This window comes from Sander lucioperca, chromosome 9, assembly GCF_008315115.2.
Source record: "Sander lucioperca isolate FBNREF2018 chromosome 9, SLUC_FBN_1.2, whole genome shotgun sequence".
Classification (NCBI taxonomy): Eukaryota; Metazoa; Chordata; class Actinopteri; order Perciformes; family Percidae; genus Sander; species Sander lucioperca.
This window is the reverse complement of record NC_050181.1, coordinates 36378264-36397730: the sequence shown is the minus strand read 5'-3', so window position 1 is coordinate 36397730 and position 19467 is coordinate 36378264. Positions and strand designations below refer to the sequence as shown.

The following is a 19467-nucleotide window of genomic DNA, read 5'->3' as shown; positions in this document are numbered from 1 at the left end:
TTCCTGAGCTTGGACAGTCTGGAATCCACCGCCTTTAAAAGGCAAACATGACCCCAGGTACCATACAAAATAAATAAAAAAAACTAGATTGCAAATGAAACACACACACACACACACACAAAAAAAACATAATACAACACAGCAAAGTTAAGTCATAAAACTATATTTATAAATAAAAAGACATTTTTTTCCTTGATAAAAGAGTAGTGTGAAAGACATGGTAGGAAATTGTTTTCCCCACTATACATTATCACAAGACAGAGTCTGAAAATGCTCTGGTTAACAGATGAAAATGCAGTTATGTAGTGTAAAAATGACTCTTGAAGCTGGATGCTCATGTTTAGCGTTGAAAAATGTAACTAGTTGTGACCAACTACGTATATAATTAAACAAATGCATTCTTACAGTAAGAAGGACTGCATTTCTCTTGCCCTTCATACACATTTTTCCATTTCTTTCTCTCTGAAGTCAAGCAAACATTTAAAAAGTCTGAATAAGGTTAACAGTTAGTGATCATTTCAGCTTTCTTTTAGGTTTTTTTTTCTTGTTAAGAGGTCAGGAAGTGGGAAAATTGAAGAAAAAAACGGAAGGAGGGAAGAGGCTTCTTTCTCTCAGTTTTGATGTGAACGGGGGTGGGGGAGGACAGAGAATGTTAGATAAGGGAGGCAGAGAGGAGTGAAGAGAAGAACAAATGAAAAACATCCATGTAGAAAAAGCGCTGAGTCATCTTCCCCAGCTGTTCTGTTTCCACCGCCTCCCTCCCTCTCTTGCTCTTTGTCCTTACGCAAACTCTTCCCCACTGAGGAGCGGAAACTGAGAAAGGCGCTTTGGTTCCATCTTGAGCGAGGGGGTTTCTTCACTGAAGAAAGTATGGCCACTACTACTAGGAAGAAAAGCACAATGGAGGAGGAACACTTTCTCTTAACATACACAACAGGGTTGGTTCCATTTCTTCTTTTAGGAGAGTGGAATCAAGACCTTGGGATACAGCTTTTTGCAATCTTCCCTCCCTCCTGTCCCGTCATGCTGTCCTTCTCAGTGTTGTAATGACACGAGAAAGCCAAATCCGCTACTTTGTTATCGGCCTACAACCTGCGTTACATCACATCAACAAAGAATTCTCCAGCGTTGCCCACCGCCATGCGCAGAGACTGGCGTGAGGCATTGAGCTCGGGGGGCACAGAGGAGAGCTCTCTGCCTGGTGGGGCGCCAGGTGCAGCTGTAGACAGATGTGGGGGCTGGGGGGGCAGGCCAGGGGGGCCATAGACGAGGCCCGGACCATAGGCTATCGAGTGAGAGTTGGCACTGCGGTGGCTGACCGAGCTACGGATGCTTCGTTCACTAGGGGGAGCCACTGAGCGCTCGCTTGGCGCTCGGTGGCTCCTGATCTCAGTTTCGCTGCCACTGCCGCCGGACTTCCGCCCCTCATTCTTACTGCAGTTGGAGCCACTGCTTCCTGTAGACAGAGAGTAGAAGAGACTATGATTCATATCTAAGTGTAATATACAATCACGTCACGTTTTGTTAATTAAATCTGAGTGACCTACATGAACCACTCACTCCCATCTGGGCGCCAGTGAAGTGATGCAGGCAGTGCTGACCCAGTTTGCGGGAGACTCTCAGAAAAGCTGCATGACTAATGCAGACACGGAGCAGTCACTGCCTTTTCACAGGCCAAACAGCTCAGCCATTACTGAAGGCAATAACATGTTTTCATTTTATTACCACAAAGAGCCTGCTTGCTTTAGAGGCAAGTTCTTCAGACTAATGAGTTTAAAACCAGAACAGTTTCTACGCCTAAAGGAACCTTCTGACATTTTGAGAAGCATGCTTTTTGCCATCTAACCCAAAGACAGATGAAAAGTGACATGTTATCCCTCTGCGTCCTTTAGATAGGTAGGTCAAGGACTAGCTTAGCACCAACTGTGGAGGCTAGAGAAAGCTTATAAAATAGCAATTAAATAAAATACACTATACAGCACCTACAAAACACATGTTGTATCTTATAACCTGGGTTACTATTCAGCAGTGGTAGTGTGCAACCACAAAATGAGGACAGGACATCTGGGATGTGGGCCCAGCTGTTGTTGCTCAGTAAATATCTCCATTGCGTAAGTTCCTAAAACCACAACGTCTGGTTTTCTATTTCTATGTGAATAAGGCAGCTTTGGAGCTGTCGGAAGGAATCGTTTTTGCTCTTTCCTACAAGTCTACAAGTCAGCTGATTTAAACATGCACTGGACCTAAAAGTGTAAAGAAAGTGTGGAGATAAACAGGTATGTTGATTTTCTCATCTGGCTCTGGGTAAGACCGTAAACAAGATGTTAAACACAGCAAAAATGTCAAAGTATACCTTTATATCTCTCTGTGCAAAGTGACACTTTTGCCAAAATCTCTGTCTCTGTAGGCTTGAAAAGTGGCTGTTAAGGTCTGTAGTCTGCTCCTGCACAAGAAATGCAGCTGTAGCTAGCATGAATTCATGTCAGTTACGATGACTGTGACAACGTTTTACTGTTTCTGTGCTGCCCTCCTGTAAGCTCTCTGTGGCTCTGCCGGAAGTGCCATATTTTAGATATTGTTTGGCAACATGCTGTGCAACAGTGTTTGCAGCACACAGATGGATAATGGAGACGAAGAATCTCCAAGCGTTGGAGACGTTTCCACAGAGATTGTGATACTTCTTTCATCATCAAAATCTGTGGTTACGGTCATGATTTCTAGCTCAATGCGGTTGCTGTTCTTTGTGAAGGAGCAAACTACAAACTTGAAAACAGACACATTTTAAGTCTATAGGGTTGTGTTTTAAACCTAATATTACAACATCAAAGTGGCATTCATTTGATTTCCCACCCTACTGATTCTCCAATACGTGTTGAATATACTGGTGATGAACACATACAGTATGTTTAAACGGCACTCACCGCTGTGCTGGCTTCCTGCACTGCCAGCACCTAGTCCACCGTGGAAGGGCTGTTGCATGTCGTATGGGTGTGGAATGGGGAACTGGTAGGGCAGAGTCATGGGCCAGGGGGCCGCCCCGGGATGGGGCAGAGGGGGCAGAGTGTCCTGATCTGAGGCACCCCCACTGGAACCATCGTGGTCATGGAGAGACAGATGGGTCATGTCTGAGGGAGAAAAAAAAAACAACTAATTGTGACTTACACAGTAACACCCCCACGTATAGATACAGATACAACTGAACCACGAACTGAACCTTAGTCTGCATTCACACAGCCTTGCATCGGCCGTCAGGCGGTGTGGCAAAAACGCAGGTCTAATTTTAAATGGGGGTAGTGTGTTTAGGCTGTGGTGGGGGGAGTGCCACAGCGGCCTGCGGGGAAAAGTTGAGACCGACTTTTGGCGGCCAAATCATGTAACTGGCGATCAGACTTGTCAGTGTGTTTGGAGGCGGTGTGAGAGTCCCGTACAGGGTGTTAAAGAACACAACATGACGTCACACAAATGGGCCGTTTCAGTGACACTCCCACCACCGCACAACCCTGCGGCTAATCCCCCAGATTGCTTTTTTTGGTCTGAACTTAGCGTCCACTTACTGCCACAGAGATCTCCGAAGACGTAGTAGCACTGTTCAGAGAAGGTGATCTTGTTGACGGTGTGTCGGATGTAGCCGGCCTTCAGCAGGTTGCTGGCGTATTTACGAGATTCTCGGCGATCTGAAAAGCCTTCCACGTGATGGAAGAGCCAGTCCACCACATCAGAACCTGAGGACACACACACACACACACACACACACACACACACACACACACACACACACACACACACACACACACACACACACACTCTTTAGGTGCAGTTTTGCTCAGTACATTTGATGACTATTTCATGGCATAGAATAATATCCAAGACGAGGATTTGAATCATCTATGTTTATGTGACATTTATCTGACCACAGCTGATTTGTAACTGTTTTGGTCAGCAACAGATTACTGTAATGGCTTCTTCTCATGCCTCACGCAACAAAACCTCAATAAACTTCATTTCATTTTTTTCATTTAATCCTCTTGGCCCCCTTGGGAGCACAGGGCGTCCACCATGGATCTCCACCTCACTCTCCTCTGCGCTAAGGTCTTTACTTCTTGCCAGGAGGTCCCCGTCTCGGTCAGTTCATCAAGCGTGGACCGCCTCCAGTTGGATTTCGGTCTCCCTAGCTTCCTCTTGCCTTGGGGATTGTAGTCCAGAGCTTGTCTTGCTATGTTCCTCGGATCCTTCCTAAGTGTATGACCGATCCATCCCCACTTTCTGGATATGATTTCAATGCGGATTTGCTCCTGGTTCACGCGTCTCCGCAGGTCTACATTTGATATCTTGTTGGGCCACCAAATCCTCAGTATGTATCGGAGACAGTTGTTAATGAACACTTGTAGTTTATCAATAAACTTCAGCGGATTCAAAATGCTGCTGCAGCCAGACTCATAACCAGGTCCAGCAGGAGAGATCACACCACACTGGTTTAAAAATCACTTCATTGGCTCCCAGTGGATTTTTAACAATTTAATGATCATTTTTAAGGCTCGTAGGGGTTAAGCTTCAGGATATACAGCTGATCTCCTGACCCCCTACGAGCCTGAATGCAACCTGAGACCCACTGGCAGGTCATTCCTGGCCATTCCTCGGTCAAACCTGAAAACTAAAAGGAGACCGGGCCTTTTCTGTTCGGGCCCCTCAGTTGTGGAATGACCTGCCGGTAAGCTAACACATTGTCTTCTTTTGAAAAACTCAATATTAAAAACTCACGACTTGCTTTTTTATTGATTTTACTGTTGGTGTTTTTTTAATCATTATATTTTTTATATGGTTTACTAATTGTCTTTTCTTTTAAAATTGTACAGTAAGCACTTTGTAACTTTTGAAAAGTGCTTTTTAAATAAATGTATTATTATAGAATATTTTTTACTGGATAACACAAAAAAAAAAACATTACTGCTATGATATGCAACTTGGAGTTACAAAGGAAAACTACATTACTGGATTATTGGGATGCTTATTCATTCTGAATTGATACAAGCGGCTTTCATTAAGACACTGACAGAAATCTACAAACTGAAGTGAGCAAACAAGGCACAGAGATGGGTGTGCGTACTGAGGAAGGAAATAATAAATGCAGGACCATGCCCTCGGCTTTGACCGACATACCGATAAAGGCGTTAGCGATGGTAATCTTGAGCCACATCCTGTCCCGCACCTCCAGACCTGACTCTGGGCAGGCCATGGCCTTAGCAACTGTTGCCATGTCGCTGTGGATGGAGAGGTGGAAGTCATCGAATCCTGGGAAAGATCAGAGGACATGTTATCACAGGAGCGGAACCACGTCCTCCTGTCAGAGTTGACATTTTTGTTGTTGATTTTTATGTTTAACCACTGAACCTGTTTTAGAGCAGTGTTTCTCACATAGGTGTACGCGTACCTCTAGGGGTACTTTGGAGTACTGCAGGGGGTACGCAAGTTTTTTATTTATTTTTTTTTGGGGCATTTCAGCTTTTAATGGAAAGGACGGCTAGATATGAAAGGGGAGAGAGGGGGAAGACATGCAGGAACTCGTCACAGATCGGACTCGAATCCTGGACCTTCTGCGTCGAGGCATACACCTCTATATATATGTGTGCTTGCTCTACCAACTGAGCTAACCCGGCCACACGTAATTCCTTTTTAAAGATTTTTTTTTGGGGCTTTTCCGCCTTTAATTTTTGACAGGACAGCTGGGTGAGAAAGGGGAGAGAGAGGGGGAAGACATGCAGGAAATCGTCACAGGTTGGACTCGAACCCTGGACCTCTGCGTCGAGGCATAAACCTCGAAGAACATGTGCGCCAGCTCTACCCACTGAGCCAACCCGGCCACACGTAATTCCTTTTTAAATATTCCATCCATCTTCGTCCGCTTATTCGGTATTGGGTCGCAGGGGGAGCAGCTCCAGCAGTTTAAATGTTAATTTAAAAAAATATCAGTCATGCATAATTCCTAGAATAATTATACACTATAATAATAAATGTATTTAGTGATTCTAAACATTTGAAATCTAGCATTTAAGTGTTTCTGCATTGTGCCTCTTTATATACTGTAGCTAGGCTTTTTTTTCTACCCAAAAAAGTTTTGTATTGGTCAGGGGATACATTATTGAAAAATGTTTGAGAACCACTGTTTTAGAGGACAAAGAAATTCATCGCATACAGATATCAAATCTGTTGGTGCATTTTGATTGTGTTTCCTGCCAATGTAATGAAAGCACAGCTGCGTGCTGTTACTGCATCCCTGACAACTCCAAAAAGGTTTGTCTGTTTTGGAATTTGCCTTAAATAATATTTGCTTTCCTGTGGTCTGGACTGTAATGCGACCCCTGCTATGTCTTGGTCATGAGTAAGACATATTAGGCTGGATCTTTGTTTGAATTGGACAACAACTGAGCTGGTCTTCACAAAAACCCGATCATGATGAATGAAATGTGCTCCCTAGAACAACAGTCACATATCATCTCACTGAGGTTTGCTGCATTTCAAGATAGGAAGTGTGTTGTTATTTACTAGGGCTGTCAGCATTAACGCGTTAATCGCGATGCGATTAAGGGCCGAGCATAACGCGTTAATCGCATGCCGTTTTAATCGCATGCCATTTTAATCACATGCCGCCATTTATTAATTTATTTTCACTTCACTCAGCTTCGCGTTGTGCCTAACAGGCTACTATTTTGACCCTTTGCCGCACTTTGCCATACTTCCTCGTAACAACACATCCTGCTGCTGCAGGCTGCAGGCATGATGGAGAAAGACAGCAGCAACGAAATTCTGAATGGCACTTTTTATTTTCCAAAACTGCCGGACGGATCGAAAGCCACATGCACATTGTGTAAAATATCACCGAAGCACGTCAAGCTTGAGCTACCACCTACGAGCTAAGCATAGTAGTACAGTTAACGTGACTCAGGTTGATGCTAGCGGGCTCAGGCAAAGCACTATTTTGGAGAGTGCTAGTAGACCTGCGGATGAAACCAAATCCAAAAAAAATGACTACAGCTCTTGCAAAATGGGTGGCAACTAACTGCAGACCTGTCAGCATCGTAGAAGACTCGGGTCTTAAAGACTACGGTTAGCATGTTCTGACCCGTCTTATACATTGCCGTCGAGGGGGACAGTAGTTTCACTCACGCATACACAGCCTGTACGACACGGAGAAAGCAGCTGGAACTGCTGCAAAGTGATGCAAGATGATTACTGGACGTCAGTAAGTAATCAAAATTATTTAGGAGTTACTGCACACTATATTGACTCTAGATTCAAATGTGTGACTAGATTCACACATTTTTCTTTTGTTTGCAGTAAATAAATAAATAATAAACAAATACAAATCTTAAAATCAAGTTCATAAAGTCACTTTCTTTGCATTCATTCGATTCCCAATCAAGATACACTGGTAAGAATGGCTTGCCATTGTTAATATGTACTTAAAAACAGTTCTGCAATGATTATTGCTGAATCGCAAAATAGAATTTTAATCATGTGATAAAACACGTGATTAATCGCGATTAACTATTGAAATTTGGCAATTAATCAATCGTTTGACAGCCCTAATATTTACCTTTTGGAGTTCGCACTTCCCCTCCACCTGTCTAATCTACTACTGCTTTCCTTTATTTCCCAGAATGCCTTTTGACCATCCCCAATGAAAAGGGTGTGAACATCATGCTTCGGGGGGTTTGTACATATGACATATGATATTATATATTAGGAGAGAATATTTCAAACATATTCCGTATTTAAAAAGTCTCCTTTTAAACGTCACTGTAGCTGCACTTGATATAACTCCTTGCAACTTTATACGTGAGTTGACCAATTATCGTAAGGATATGAGAAATGCACCAATAAACCAGAAATAGTAGCCAAAAATGCAAGGTTTAAAGTGGCCATATTGTGCTCATTTTCACGTCCGTAATTGTATTTTGAGGTGGTACCAGAATAGTTTTACATGGTTTAATTTTCAAAAAACACCATATTTTTGTTGTACTGCACATTGCTGCAGCTCCTCTTTTCACCCTGTGTTCAGGTCTCTGTTTTAACTACAGAGTGAGTCCTCTCACTGCTGTAACATCTTTGATGGCAGTCGCACATGTGCAGTAGCTAGGTAAGATCACATCATCTAGCTAGCTGTTTGTTTCTACAACTTCAGTAGTACAAGGCAGGATTAGCCGGAAGACTTCTTCTAAACGAGGGCACACTTCCAACTTTGCGTTGAATACCTGCAGAATAGGGACATGTAAGTAGTTCTTTTGTAGATTATGGTGAACTAATGTGTGTTGTAGCAGTGTTTTGCCATTCAGAACGAGCTAGCATGCTACGGTTAGCCACCTCGTTTCGGCTAGTGACGTAAAAAGTCCTGCCCATTTTGAACAGCTCACCCGGAGACTGAAGTCAGGACACATTCAGAAACCCGTATCTCACTCAAAACAGCATGGATGGTTTTTGTGCCAAGTTTGTATGCGTGTGGAAGCACCAGAGACATAAAATAACACCCCAAATCCCAGAAAAAGTGATTTTTTTTCATAATATGGGCACTTTAAGCATGTGATCACGTGAAATGTATGTTGTGTCTGATCCAGAAATCTGAAGTGTATCAATTTGGTTAAGAAAGTGTGTCGGGAGAGGAACGTTTTTTTCCCTCCAGAAAGTAAGAAAAACATCCCCGTTCTTCCAAAGATTACAGGGAAGATGAAAGTTGAGAGTTATGGCTTAGTTTTGACAAGAGTTATTGAGCAGATGGAAGTTGTGAGGCTGAGCACAGTAAAAGCAGGAACAGAGAGTAGTCGCAGGAATGCACTGAGAGGGCAGGGCCACGCTTAACACCGAGATCTGCTAACACTTCTGAGAAGGACACTGATATTAGTGCGCTTTTGGAGGTTGGAGGGTAGGGGGTGGGGGGCTCCAAAGCCAGAGCTGAATGTTTAAAAAAGTGAAATCCTGAAATAGCAACAATCCTGAAGGACTTTATGCCTCGTATCATAAGTGTCAACGGTCAAATGTATCTTATTAAAAAGCCAACAGAAAACATAGTATATACTGTAAAACATTTTTTTAAAGACCGACAGTAAAAAAAAAAAAAAAAAAGAAGTACATTGCAAAATCAATAAGAAGGAAGCATGTGAGCAAACATTTTACGTAGAGACAAAAGAAAAAGTGAATGGAGTCACGGCACGATGCAAGTTGTTTGTTTGAGAATGGGCCATAACAGGCAGCTGCAGGGGGGTGATGTGACTCACGTTCAGTCTCAGGGATAGAGCTGCTGATGGAGGAGCTGGTGGAGGTGACGGTGCTCATGGAAGGGCTCATGCCATACGCAGGGTATACCCCGGTCATAGCCGCCGTGTGGGACACCCACGCAGCTGGGTCGATGGGCCGGATTGGCTCGCCTGTTGAATTCAATGTAAGCAGAGTAAGTGGTTACCAAAACAGATGAGTTGTTATTCATTTTATTGAAATGAAAATGAAAGAAGGAACAAGAAAGACAAAACACTCACTCCTGGGCAGAGCAAAGCAGCTCCGAGGGTTTGGGTCCCAGCACTTGGCCACAGTCAGTGTTATGGGGCTGGTGAAAAACAGAGACAAACAATAGCATCAGCTTCAACTTTACTAGAATTCAGTCGTGTCCTTGTTTTGCGCCAGTGTTTTATGGAAGAATATTTGTATTTATTGCTGTTAAAGAATGTAATTGTATGTGTGCGTGTTTGCTGCTTACCCCGGCTTGTGCACTATGTCCCTCAGTACTCGAACTGCATCGTCATTGCTCATGTTCTCAAAGTTTATGTCGTTCACCTACAGGGATAAAAATGGTAAAATCTCTCGGGTTGTAAACATACATTTGAACAAAAATGCGGTTCATTACAAGAATAAAGGACGGGCCTTACACTAATTGCTATATTCCTATATAACGAGGCATAACACTTTCACAGAGTTACAGTTATTCAAATAAATACCACTACACAATGCCATTAGTGGGACTGGCAGTGTTGAACGTGGCGTGCCATATTAAAATTTGGAAGTGAAAATGGAAAATGTTCATGTTCATTAGAGCCATAAACACAGCTGACTGATACAGCTCGCCTTACAAGGGGACACTTACACAGTTACAGTATATTACAATGTGATTGAGAAAAGTTAAGGAGAATAATAGGAAAAGAGGAATAGTAATGATATACTGCCACATGCATTGATCACAGTTCAGAAATGTGTTGTTGATTTTGTATCCTTCACACATGTGCCTGTGGGCTTTGATTGGTCTCACATTACTGGCACTAAACACAATGGGGACGGACAGACCCACACACACACACACACACTCACTCTGTCTCTCTATCTTGTGTCGTACACACACATACAGACACACACCTGCAACAGCATGTCCCCAGGCTCTATGCGTCCATCTGCAGCCACAGCTCCTCCCTTCATGATAGAGCCGATGTAGATTCCTCCATCTCCCCTCTCATTACTCTGACCCACGATACTGATGCCCAAGAAGTTGTACTTCTCTGTGGAGAGGAAGGGAACGGACAATGTTGATTCAAGACTGACGTGAAGCAGCAGGGAAATAAGTAAAGTAAAGCAAGGGCCGAAAAGATGATCATTCATGACCTGCATCAATATAGAACACATAGGTTACACTGGCATATTTTCCCCTCTTGTGAGGCTCAGTGTGTGATTGTATAAGATGGGATGTTAATGATTAACCGTTTAATTATTAACCCACAATAAACATTTTGATCGATTAATACTAAAAGATTAGTTAAAAACAATATTATTAAAACAAAAATAAAAAAAACTTATTAAAAAAACGTTTTTGCATTGTAGAAGAAAAATAGGCTATACATGTACAATCTATTTCTTAACTGCTAGTTAACTTGCTAGTGCTAACTTTGCACTACCAAGTTGTGTTTTAAGTGTGCATACCTACTTTATTTAGAAAAAAATCTGACTTTTTTAAATCTTATTCTGTGTGCAGAATCCACATGGCCAAGTCACTTACCCATGTTGAGAGTGACAGTGATGATGTTCAGCGACATGGTGGAGTCTGTGATGCTGCTGAATGACGAGGACTGGAGGGGAAGAATGACGAAAATTGGGAGGAAAAGAAAAACAAATATGAGAAGAAGAATCAAAAGTCGCAAACTGGAACACAATTTGAATGAATGAAGTCTGGGGCCGATTTACAGTCCTGTACGTCTAAGCACGTCGTCTCACCCTGTCTATATTGGAGGCCTTAGGTTTCCGTCGGCGACGGCGGTGGCGTCTCATTAGACGAGAGGAGCTCTGCTCGGTGGAGCTGCTAAATCTAAATACAAGAAAAGTCTTTTTAGAGACTATACACACACACATACGGAAAGGTTGTAATAAATGACCAAATAGTTATTGCTAACATGACTACTTGGGAAGTATAGCATATAAATATCAAAAAATAAAAATATAACCTGAATTAAGCGACACACACACACACACACACACACACACACACACACACACACACACACACACACACACACACACACACACACACACACACACACACACACACACACACACACACACACACACACACACACACACACACACACACACACACACACACGTCTGGAACGGAAAAATACCAGGATAGAAGAAGCTATTCACCCCATTTAACTTGTTTAAACATCTAATTAAATTCTTAATGCCAGCTACATAATGAAATGCCCTGTAAACACTGTTTCCATAATGAAAGTGGTGCTTGCCAGGAGTCTGGACCAGCTTTAACTGTTTGTAAAACGGCATCCAACCCACTTTATTTAGAAGTCATGACCTGGACCAATATTCCGAAATTTTGGTTCGGCAAAAATCGATTTCTTTATGTGGAAACTTGTAACCTGATGAAGCCGATATCCAGATCTGCATTAACAGGAATAAAGAAAAGATCCTAGGAGACGCCTAAAGACTGAGAACAGCGTCCCTAGAGTGGATTGCAGATATTTCTACGACTCCTGGAGGAGAACCCGGGGGTAACCACAAAAACCACCAGACAATTAGACTGTGCTAATCTCTGCCAAAACCCCATCATCTGGAACTCCAGATGCATTCCTCCGAACCAACGTTCTCATTGGGAACTGCACTCATGAACGACGAGCTGCACACAACATCTGACCTGCTGGTTGCGTCGTCATCCTCTGAATCAAAACAGGAAGTAGACTCCAGCTCGCTGCTCATGAAGGACGAGCAGCTGTCGTACTCGGGGCCCCCGCGTCCCACTGCACGCGACGAGTAGCCGTTCTGCCTTCCGCCTGCAGTGGGACAGCATTATGACCAGGATGAGACATGTATACACAAGGCACGTTCAAATACAGGCGTTTTGTTTTGTTGTCAGTCAGCCAGATTCTGCTCTTTATGCTTATCTAACCACCGTGTCACCGTTTACAAACTAACTCTTTTCAAACAATGCTGGTTCCTTATTGATCAGTAGCAAATGAAAACATGGAAGTTGCTATTCATGTGGATTTGTTCTTTTATTATCCTGTTTGTGATGTATGTGTATGTTGTGTGTGATGTCTTTAAGCTACTGGGACCTTGAATTTCCTCTTGGGGATCAATAAAGTAAGTAAGTAAGTAAGTATCTATCTATCTATCTATCTATCTATCTAAAGTCAAACTATTGTCAAATTACAACAGATGAATCTCTACTTTGTCGCAACAATTTTTTAATACAACTCCCGCAGTCATCATAGCCTATTTATAAAGGCCAATACATCTTGGTGCCTGTAAAGCCCCTACATGTTACTCTGACTATGTGATAACGTGGCTTTTCTGCAACATCCTCCTTTGGTTAGTCAAACCACGGGCGTTAAACCTCTGCACAGGCCTCACATGCATACGGGTTTATAGCATGTGTGATGGCAGCAGGCTGGAGACCTCTAAAGTCACTGTGCATACACTTTAGGGTTAGCTTTTTAGCTGCGGCGACTCATTGTGGCGAGGCAAACAACTCCCATGTATGGGAAAACACTTGATTCTCACCCACCAAGTAAATGACATTGGTGAGCTGGGAGAGACATGCGGTTCCACAAGACAAACTAAAAGACTACGTAGCAGAAAGATCTTTCTGACCATGGTCGTTGGCGTGTTTCCGTCGCGGCCTCTCCCTCTCTCTCCTTTGCGACACCATGGAGCCAGTCTCTGTGTCGTTGTCCAAACTGTCCCGACCGCTTGCTGCTTTCCCACTTGAGACAGAAATCATTGTTGGTGTGAAAAAGAGAGAATTACACTGCGTCACTGTCAAGGTGGTCAAGCTCATTTAACAGCCACTTCCACACGTTTGTATTAAACGCTTCTTGTTATAATCACATTACAAACTGTGGTGAGTAGAACACCTTCTTTGGCTCAGTGTCTCTGGCAATCTATTACTATAGATTACTATCATGCGTCTTCTACACACTTTGCTTTATTTGCAGATGAACCAGACTGCACTTACATTATGTGAAAACTGGCAACGACTATACTATACTATACACTGTTTAACTAATATATTAAAGAACTAAAAGAGTGGCAACACAAAACGTAAACAAGAGAAATTGGTGCTCTACATGTCTGATTCATTGCCAGAATGAAGATAACCTAACGATAAACTGGTAGAAACAAAAAAAGTACTTTTATTTCCTCCTGGGCAGTCACGAGGTGTCATACTTTCTCCATTTAATTTGCCTTTTCCTCCGTTACTGCGGTTATTAGAAAACACAGGACTCATTCAAGACACACGCACAGAGCCAAACACAAAGTACGCATGGCATCTTTCTTTTACAGCAACACACACAGAGATACACACACAGACTATTGTACACCAAAAGAAATACAGCACAAAGTTTTTTCTAAATATACTGACTGATAAGAAGGTGGTCTTGAGTCTCCAATGCCCCCGGTCCTCTCCAAAGGGGGTGCCGGCTCTATACTGTCTGCCACTGAGCCTGTGTCTGTGTGGGCCCCGTCTCCAGAGACCAACTGTCAACAGACAGAGAGTCAGGTCAGTCAGAGGGATGAGACAAACACTCAGAGGAAAGAATACACTGAAAGACAGGGGAACAAGTGGGCAGCAGACCCACGTCAGAGCACTACTGTGCTTACACTACACCATATTCAAGGGCTGGGTGGTATATCCTGTTTTATTGTCACTGCCTAAAGGCTTGGCAGCATTTAGGGACCCTTAGGGTCTACAATGTCATTAAATGTAAAAACCAATGTCCTGCTGAAAGAGCAAAGCCATCCAAAAGGCAGCTGTGGATTCAACGAGTTGTGAAAGAGCGAGCCTGTGCCAAGACTTGTCTACCTAGCGTTGCCCGAGTTACCAGAGTGTGGGAAAAAGTGGGATCCATTGGGCCATGACTGCGTTTTCACAGGAAATTATATGGCCGGTATATTTTAACATTAGAATATTTGGCTGTCAACATTTCCATATTTCTTCCTTATTTTCAGCACATTCCAGTGAACAATAGTCCTGCTCACTCAAGATCTTTTTTTCCCCCTCTATAGTTTTTGGCTGTACCTTACACCAGGGCTAATTAACTAACATTTACTTTCCTTATTGATTAATCATTTGGACTATAAAAAGTCAGATGATTGCGAAAAAAAAAAAAGTGCCCATCACAATTTCCCACAGCCCAAGGTGAGGTCTTCAAATGTCTTATTTTTATGAGACCACAAGTCAAAAACACAAATTATGTTTCATTTACTGGACTTTACATCAAAAGGGAAACAGTTAATCAAATCACATTTGGGGTGGAGCCCTAGAATGTTTTAATCGATTTCAGCTCTACCATACACAGTAGAAAGACTTTTTGACTTGTAGTCACTTGTACAGACATAATAGAAGTAAACAGATAAAGGAATTATGAACATGAGCCCTACTACTCATTTTGTTTACCCGTTTATCCATTATAATACCTATATACTGTGTTTGTACGGTTTTATTTTCAGTATACAAGGAGGACACGATGGTGTGCAGAAGGTGCACTAAGATAAGGTGTGAAAAATAATATGATAGATAGAAAAAAAAAAAAAAAAAAAAAAAACTGTTCGTCAGCTGGCAATAAAGTATTAACAGGCCAGATCGAGGGTGCCGGCCTGTTGATGTGATGATAGTGAGCCCAGAGGACCCCAGAGAACAATCAATCACATCATTGAAACAACAGATGAACGGTGGGGACAAACAAATGGACACACTCTGACAGAGATAACATTTCATTGTACATGGAACATTTCAACAATCCGCGCGTGCACACGCACACACACACAGACAGACAAACAGAGACAGATACAGAAACAGAGACAGAGAGAATTTGGCTTTGAACCACAGCCAGCCAAACCTCCACACAGTCTAATGAAAATGACCACAACAGAGAGAGACTTCAGGACGGGCACAATGGATTAGACACTCAAACATCCAGCGATAACACTGTTGATGACTCTCAAGGAAAACCTATAATTATAACCACACTGTCATAAATTAACTGAATGCATCAGCCTTTCACATCAAGAAACAGAGCACTCTTTCTCTCAACTTTATTCTCCCCACCCTGTGAGATTCAATCTTCTTGTTAGAGGACATGCAGTGAGGCTCTTTGTTATGGGGTATTTTCCTCCCATCCCATCCTGTGATTTCACTTGCTCCTAACCCAATTTCAATGTTGAGGGGAGAGGATGGGCACCAGATGTCTCTTGTGTTGTGGAGACAGGAGAATTATTGCTCAGAGTCTCTAAATGAGATGCCGCATGCAAGTACATGTATGTATGTATTGTGTGTGGTGACTAGCATGTGTGAGGACTTATATGAAATTACTTTAAAACCATTGCAGCAAATTTTCTTAAAAAGTGCTTAAAAACATAAGAGTATCAGAAAGAGAACAGGGTGTTTGCATGCGTCTGTTGCTCCTGGGATCATTATGTGATAATGATATTATCACGCAGATGTCTAGGGCATCTCCCTAGAGAAGGAGTATGATTGTGGTCGCAGGCCAACAGATGGGAATCATTGTTATACATACACGCACATAGTTGCCACTTAACCACACAAATACAGTGAACAAAGACAAGCACACAACAACAAAATAAACAAGGCAGAAAATGACTCCAGGATGTATTTTGAACCTACCCATGACACCACACGTCCATTAAAACAGGGCAGTTTAGCGTTGTCGTCAGAAATTTCCTCCTTTACCACCCTGTAAAAAGAACAAAGCTCTGTTTCAGTCAACCTTAACCCAACACAAAGGCACTCTCTGGGCAATAAACATGAGGCTGGAGATGAGCAATACTTCCATGACAGACACTGACAACTGGGAAAAACCAATGCTGATGTAATAGTGTACTCACTACACTGTTGTTACACACTGCCAGGCAGACATAATCAATATTACCTGTAGAAAATGTCAGAGCTGATTATTGTGTCATAAAGCTAGGTCAACAATTCAAATGTATTCCCTAAACCTTTCTGCAAAGATAAACCTGCTCCTTGATGCTTTGTAGCTGATATCAGCATCAGCTAGTTGAAGAAGAAGAGCAACATTTGTCAATGTTACCGTACAGCTTAGAACTGTTGAAAACAAAATCCCAGAATCTCAGGGGGACAGCCAACATCACTGAGGCTTCCCGAAATGGAAAACCAGTCAAAAGAGGGCAAGTTTAAAATAAATGTGTTCAGGCATTACATATAAGAAGTGTCTGTACATCAAAGGCTGCTAAAAAAAGAAAAAGTCTTGGCTCAGAAATGAACAAGAAGACATGTAAAGATTCCCTGTGCAAACACAGTTCTGCCTGTGTTTTGTTTAACCAATGCAAACCTTTCCAGTCAATCAATCTTCAAGAGACTGCTTGCTTGCAAAGATCATGAACAAATCTAGCATGCATTTACGAGCAAGTGCCTACTGGTCATGACCAGATTAGCTGTGCCTATCAGAGAAGAGGTAATAGTGATGGCCAGTGAGACTTTCTGTGAGAGAGTCTTGGTAAATATGGGCACCAGTCTCTATTCCAGTCTCACATGCTTGCTCAATCGTTTGGAGTAAAGGTTTCAGAATTTACAGAATATCCCTTCAGTCTTCACAACATGAAATAGCTGTGGGTCCTTTCAAAACATGTCTTTCCCACTTGCAAAGATTCAGAAGTTGTTGCCCCACCCTAGTTTGAGTTTAGCCAAAAAACAACTTTTTGGAAACCTGGCTGAAATGTTTAAAAAAAAAAAATAGTACATCCCCCGGCCTCTTCAGAGTTCTTCAACTCTGTAGAAGGCACTGTCTGGAGGAACATAAAACGTCTACTATTCCAGCCATGTTTTAACACAAAAGGACATGCTCATAAAGCTGCCAGAGTGATGAACAGGGCATTCCTGTGTCCAACTCTAAATTCCTCGGGCTAATAGACAACAACAGCAGGGGCCTGCTAGACTCACTGACTAACCGAAACTGGCCGTTTACATTCACACATTAGCCAGAAACGTCAGGTTATTATCAGTGTTGACAACTAACGTCACCCGTTTTCCCACTTTACCTAAGATAAGTTAAAATGTCATTCAGGACATTCACTTGTGTTCGTGAAACTGACAAATACCAAACTTGGTCTGACAAAGTCAAGGCACAAAACGCATAGCTAAGGCAGCCACACAAGCAATGTAAACAAACGGGGTCGGGACGCTGAACAGACCTGCTAGCGCTGCGAGCTCGTCGCTAGCAGCTAACAAAGGAACTGCAATGCAAGTAGCTAGCTAATGATCGACAGCCAGGTAACGTTAACACTGATGACAAGCCAGCTGGGAGAGGTACCAACTAAGTTAATGTTAATCTAGCTAGCTAAACTAACGTAGCTAGAGAAACCCCATGACTGTTATGCTTATTCAATGTTAAACACAATAAACCATTTAACAGTTACCCGAAGTCATCGTCCATAGATTTGAAGAAGTATTTGTAATTTGGTTTCTTGAGGACATTTTTGAAGTCTGCCAGAGTGACTTTGTCCGCCGGCACCGACAGTTTCACCAGATATGGTGTCTCCTGGTCGTCGAGGTGGTAGATAATTTTGGTCTCCCCCATCTCGGACTGCGGCTAAGGCGAAGCAGGCAGGGTGCATCAAGCCGAGGGCCTGGCAGGCTCCCTCTCGGGCCCCGACTCCCTGTGGCGCTGGCGGCGGCTTTGCCGTGGTCCTCCCGGCTCTCCCTGGCTGACCGACTCGCTGCGTAGCCCTGGTGCTCTCTTTTTTACGCCAGCTCGCTAACGTTACGCCTGACTTTCTATTACAAAAAAGCACCTTGCTCCTCCGCAAAGCGACCTAACACAGTCAAGAGTATTGAACAGCGTTAGTTCCCGTTTGTATTAAACTTCCTATGTGCCGCTGAAAGCTTAGAAATAACTGAAAAACAGTTTGAAAACGCAGTGAAGATAAACAATCTCTGAAGGGTCGGGTTTCTCTTCTCGCTAGCTGCCAAGCTCGGTAGTACTTTGTTGCACACGGACCTTCACAAAATCGTCCAAGCCTGTCTCGGAGGGGCGCCATCCATAGGAGAGGAGGAGAGTGACAGCTCATGCTGCAGTGCATGTGTTAACAGAGGCGGCCATACAGTCAAGGGCATAGTCCCCAGGCCACCTGCATTCTGGACAGTAAATTATATAATGTGGAATTAATGGCTCAGAGATTTGCTAATTTGAAAACAGAAATGTTGCTGAGAAAACGTCACTATAGGTCCCCAAAATCATCCTTTCCTCTATACACACTATGGTTACAGGAGGGCTACAGCCTATCTCACTATGCATTGGGGAAAAGAAAGGGAAAAGTCTACATTTTTGTTTTGTAAGATTTTGGTTGGCTGTTCTCAGTATTTGATCAATCTCAAAACTTAGATTTCCTTCCAATAATAGCATTTTAACAGTAACTGACAAGCATAATGGAAATGTCTTCGTGCATTTTAAGAGGCACAGTAATAAACCCAAGACACTTATACACAGCTGGTACACCCACACAAGAGTTTTAAATTATGGCTTATTATGACCTCTTTTCAGGACTCTATAGGCATGTACAGGGTGACATCTAACTCAGTCTTTTCTCAGTTTTCTTGCACCTGTTACAGCAGACAAATTCCAAACAAACTTTACTACTTATCTTAGTATATTGATTTTTTTTTGGTAATTTCTCACAATTCATATATCTCCACCCAACCTGAGCAGAGGTGAGTAAGTGAAAACACCTGTGTTGGTCTCTGATTGATTTTAAAAGTCTGAATTACCTATTTTTCAAGCCCATTTGGCATCAATCAATATCAGCGAGTCAAAGCACATCATTTATGAGTTCTATAAGCATTCACATACTGTCGCTAATTCCGATATTTGCACAATACCAATTACACAAGCCGACAAATTAATGGGTCACCTCCAATTAGCAACATTCAGATGGAAGGCATGACACAACTAG

At 42.6% G+C, this 19467-nt stretch overlaps 1 protein-coding gene across 1 annotated transcript; it reads right to left on the bottom strand.

The window, feature by feature from the left end:
• Nucleotides 1–142: 142 nt before the first annotated feature.
• LOC116037244 (segment polarity protein dishevelled homolog DVL-3-like) lies at nucleotides 143–18561 on the bottom strand. The gene is made up of 15 exons (XM_031281047.2): nucleotides 17935–18561; nucleotides 16163–16232; nucleotides 13901–14016; nucleotides 13129–13241; nucleotides 12173–12308; nucleotides 11242–11332; nucleotides 11027–11096; nucleotides 10393–10532; nucleotides 9743–9819; nucleotides 9525–9592; nucleotides 9267–9416; nucleotides 5158–5289; nucleotides 3555–3722; nucleotides 2922–3125; nucleotides 143–1456 (listed from the first exon to the last, which is right to left on the bottom strand). The coding sequence occupies exons 1-15, from the start codon at nucleotides 18093–18095 to the stop codon at nucleotides 1098–1100; spliced, it is 2055 nt and encodes a 684-aa protein (XP_031136907.1). The 5' UTR covers nucleotides 18096–18561; the 3' UTR covers nucleotides 143–1097.
• Between the last annotated feature and the right edge of the window lie 906 nt (nucleotides 18562–19467).

Coding starts and splice junctions, on each gene's coding strand:
- LOC116037244 (XM_031281047.2), bottom strand. CDS start 18,095: ATGGGGGAGACCAAAATTATCTACCACCTCGACGACCAGGAGACACCA. Junction 13,242..13,900: donor TCAAGACCACCTTCTTATCA/GTCAGTATATTT, acceptor TTCTGTCTCAAG/TGGGAAAGCAGCAAGCGGTC. Junction 9,820..10,392: donor CTGGGGACATGCTGTTGCAG/GTGTGTGTCTGT, acceptor TTATCCCTGTAG/GTGAACGACATAAACTTTGA.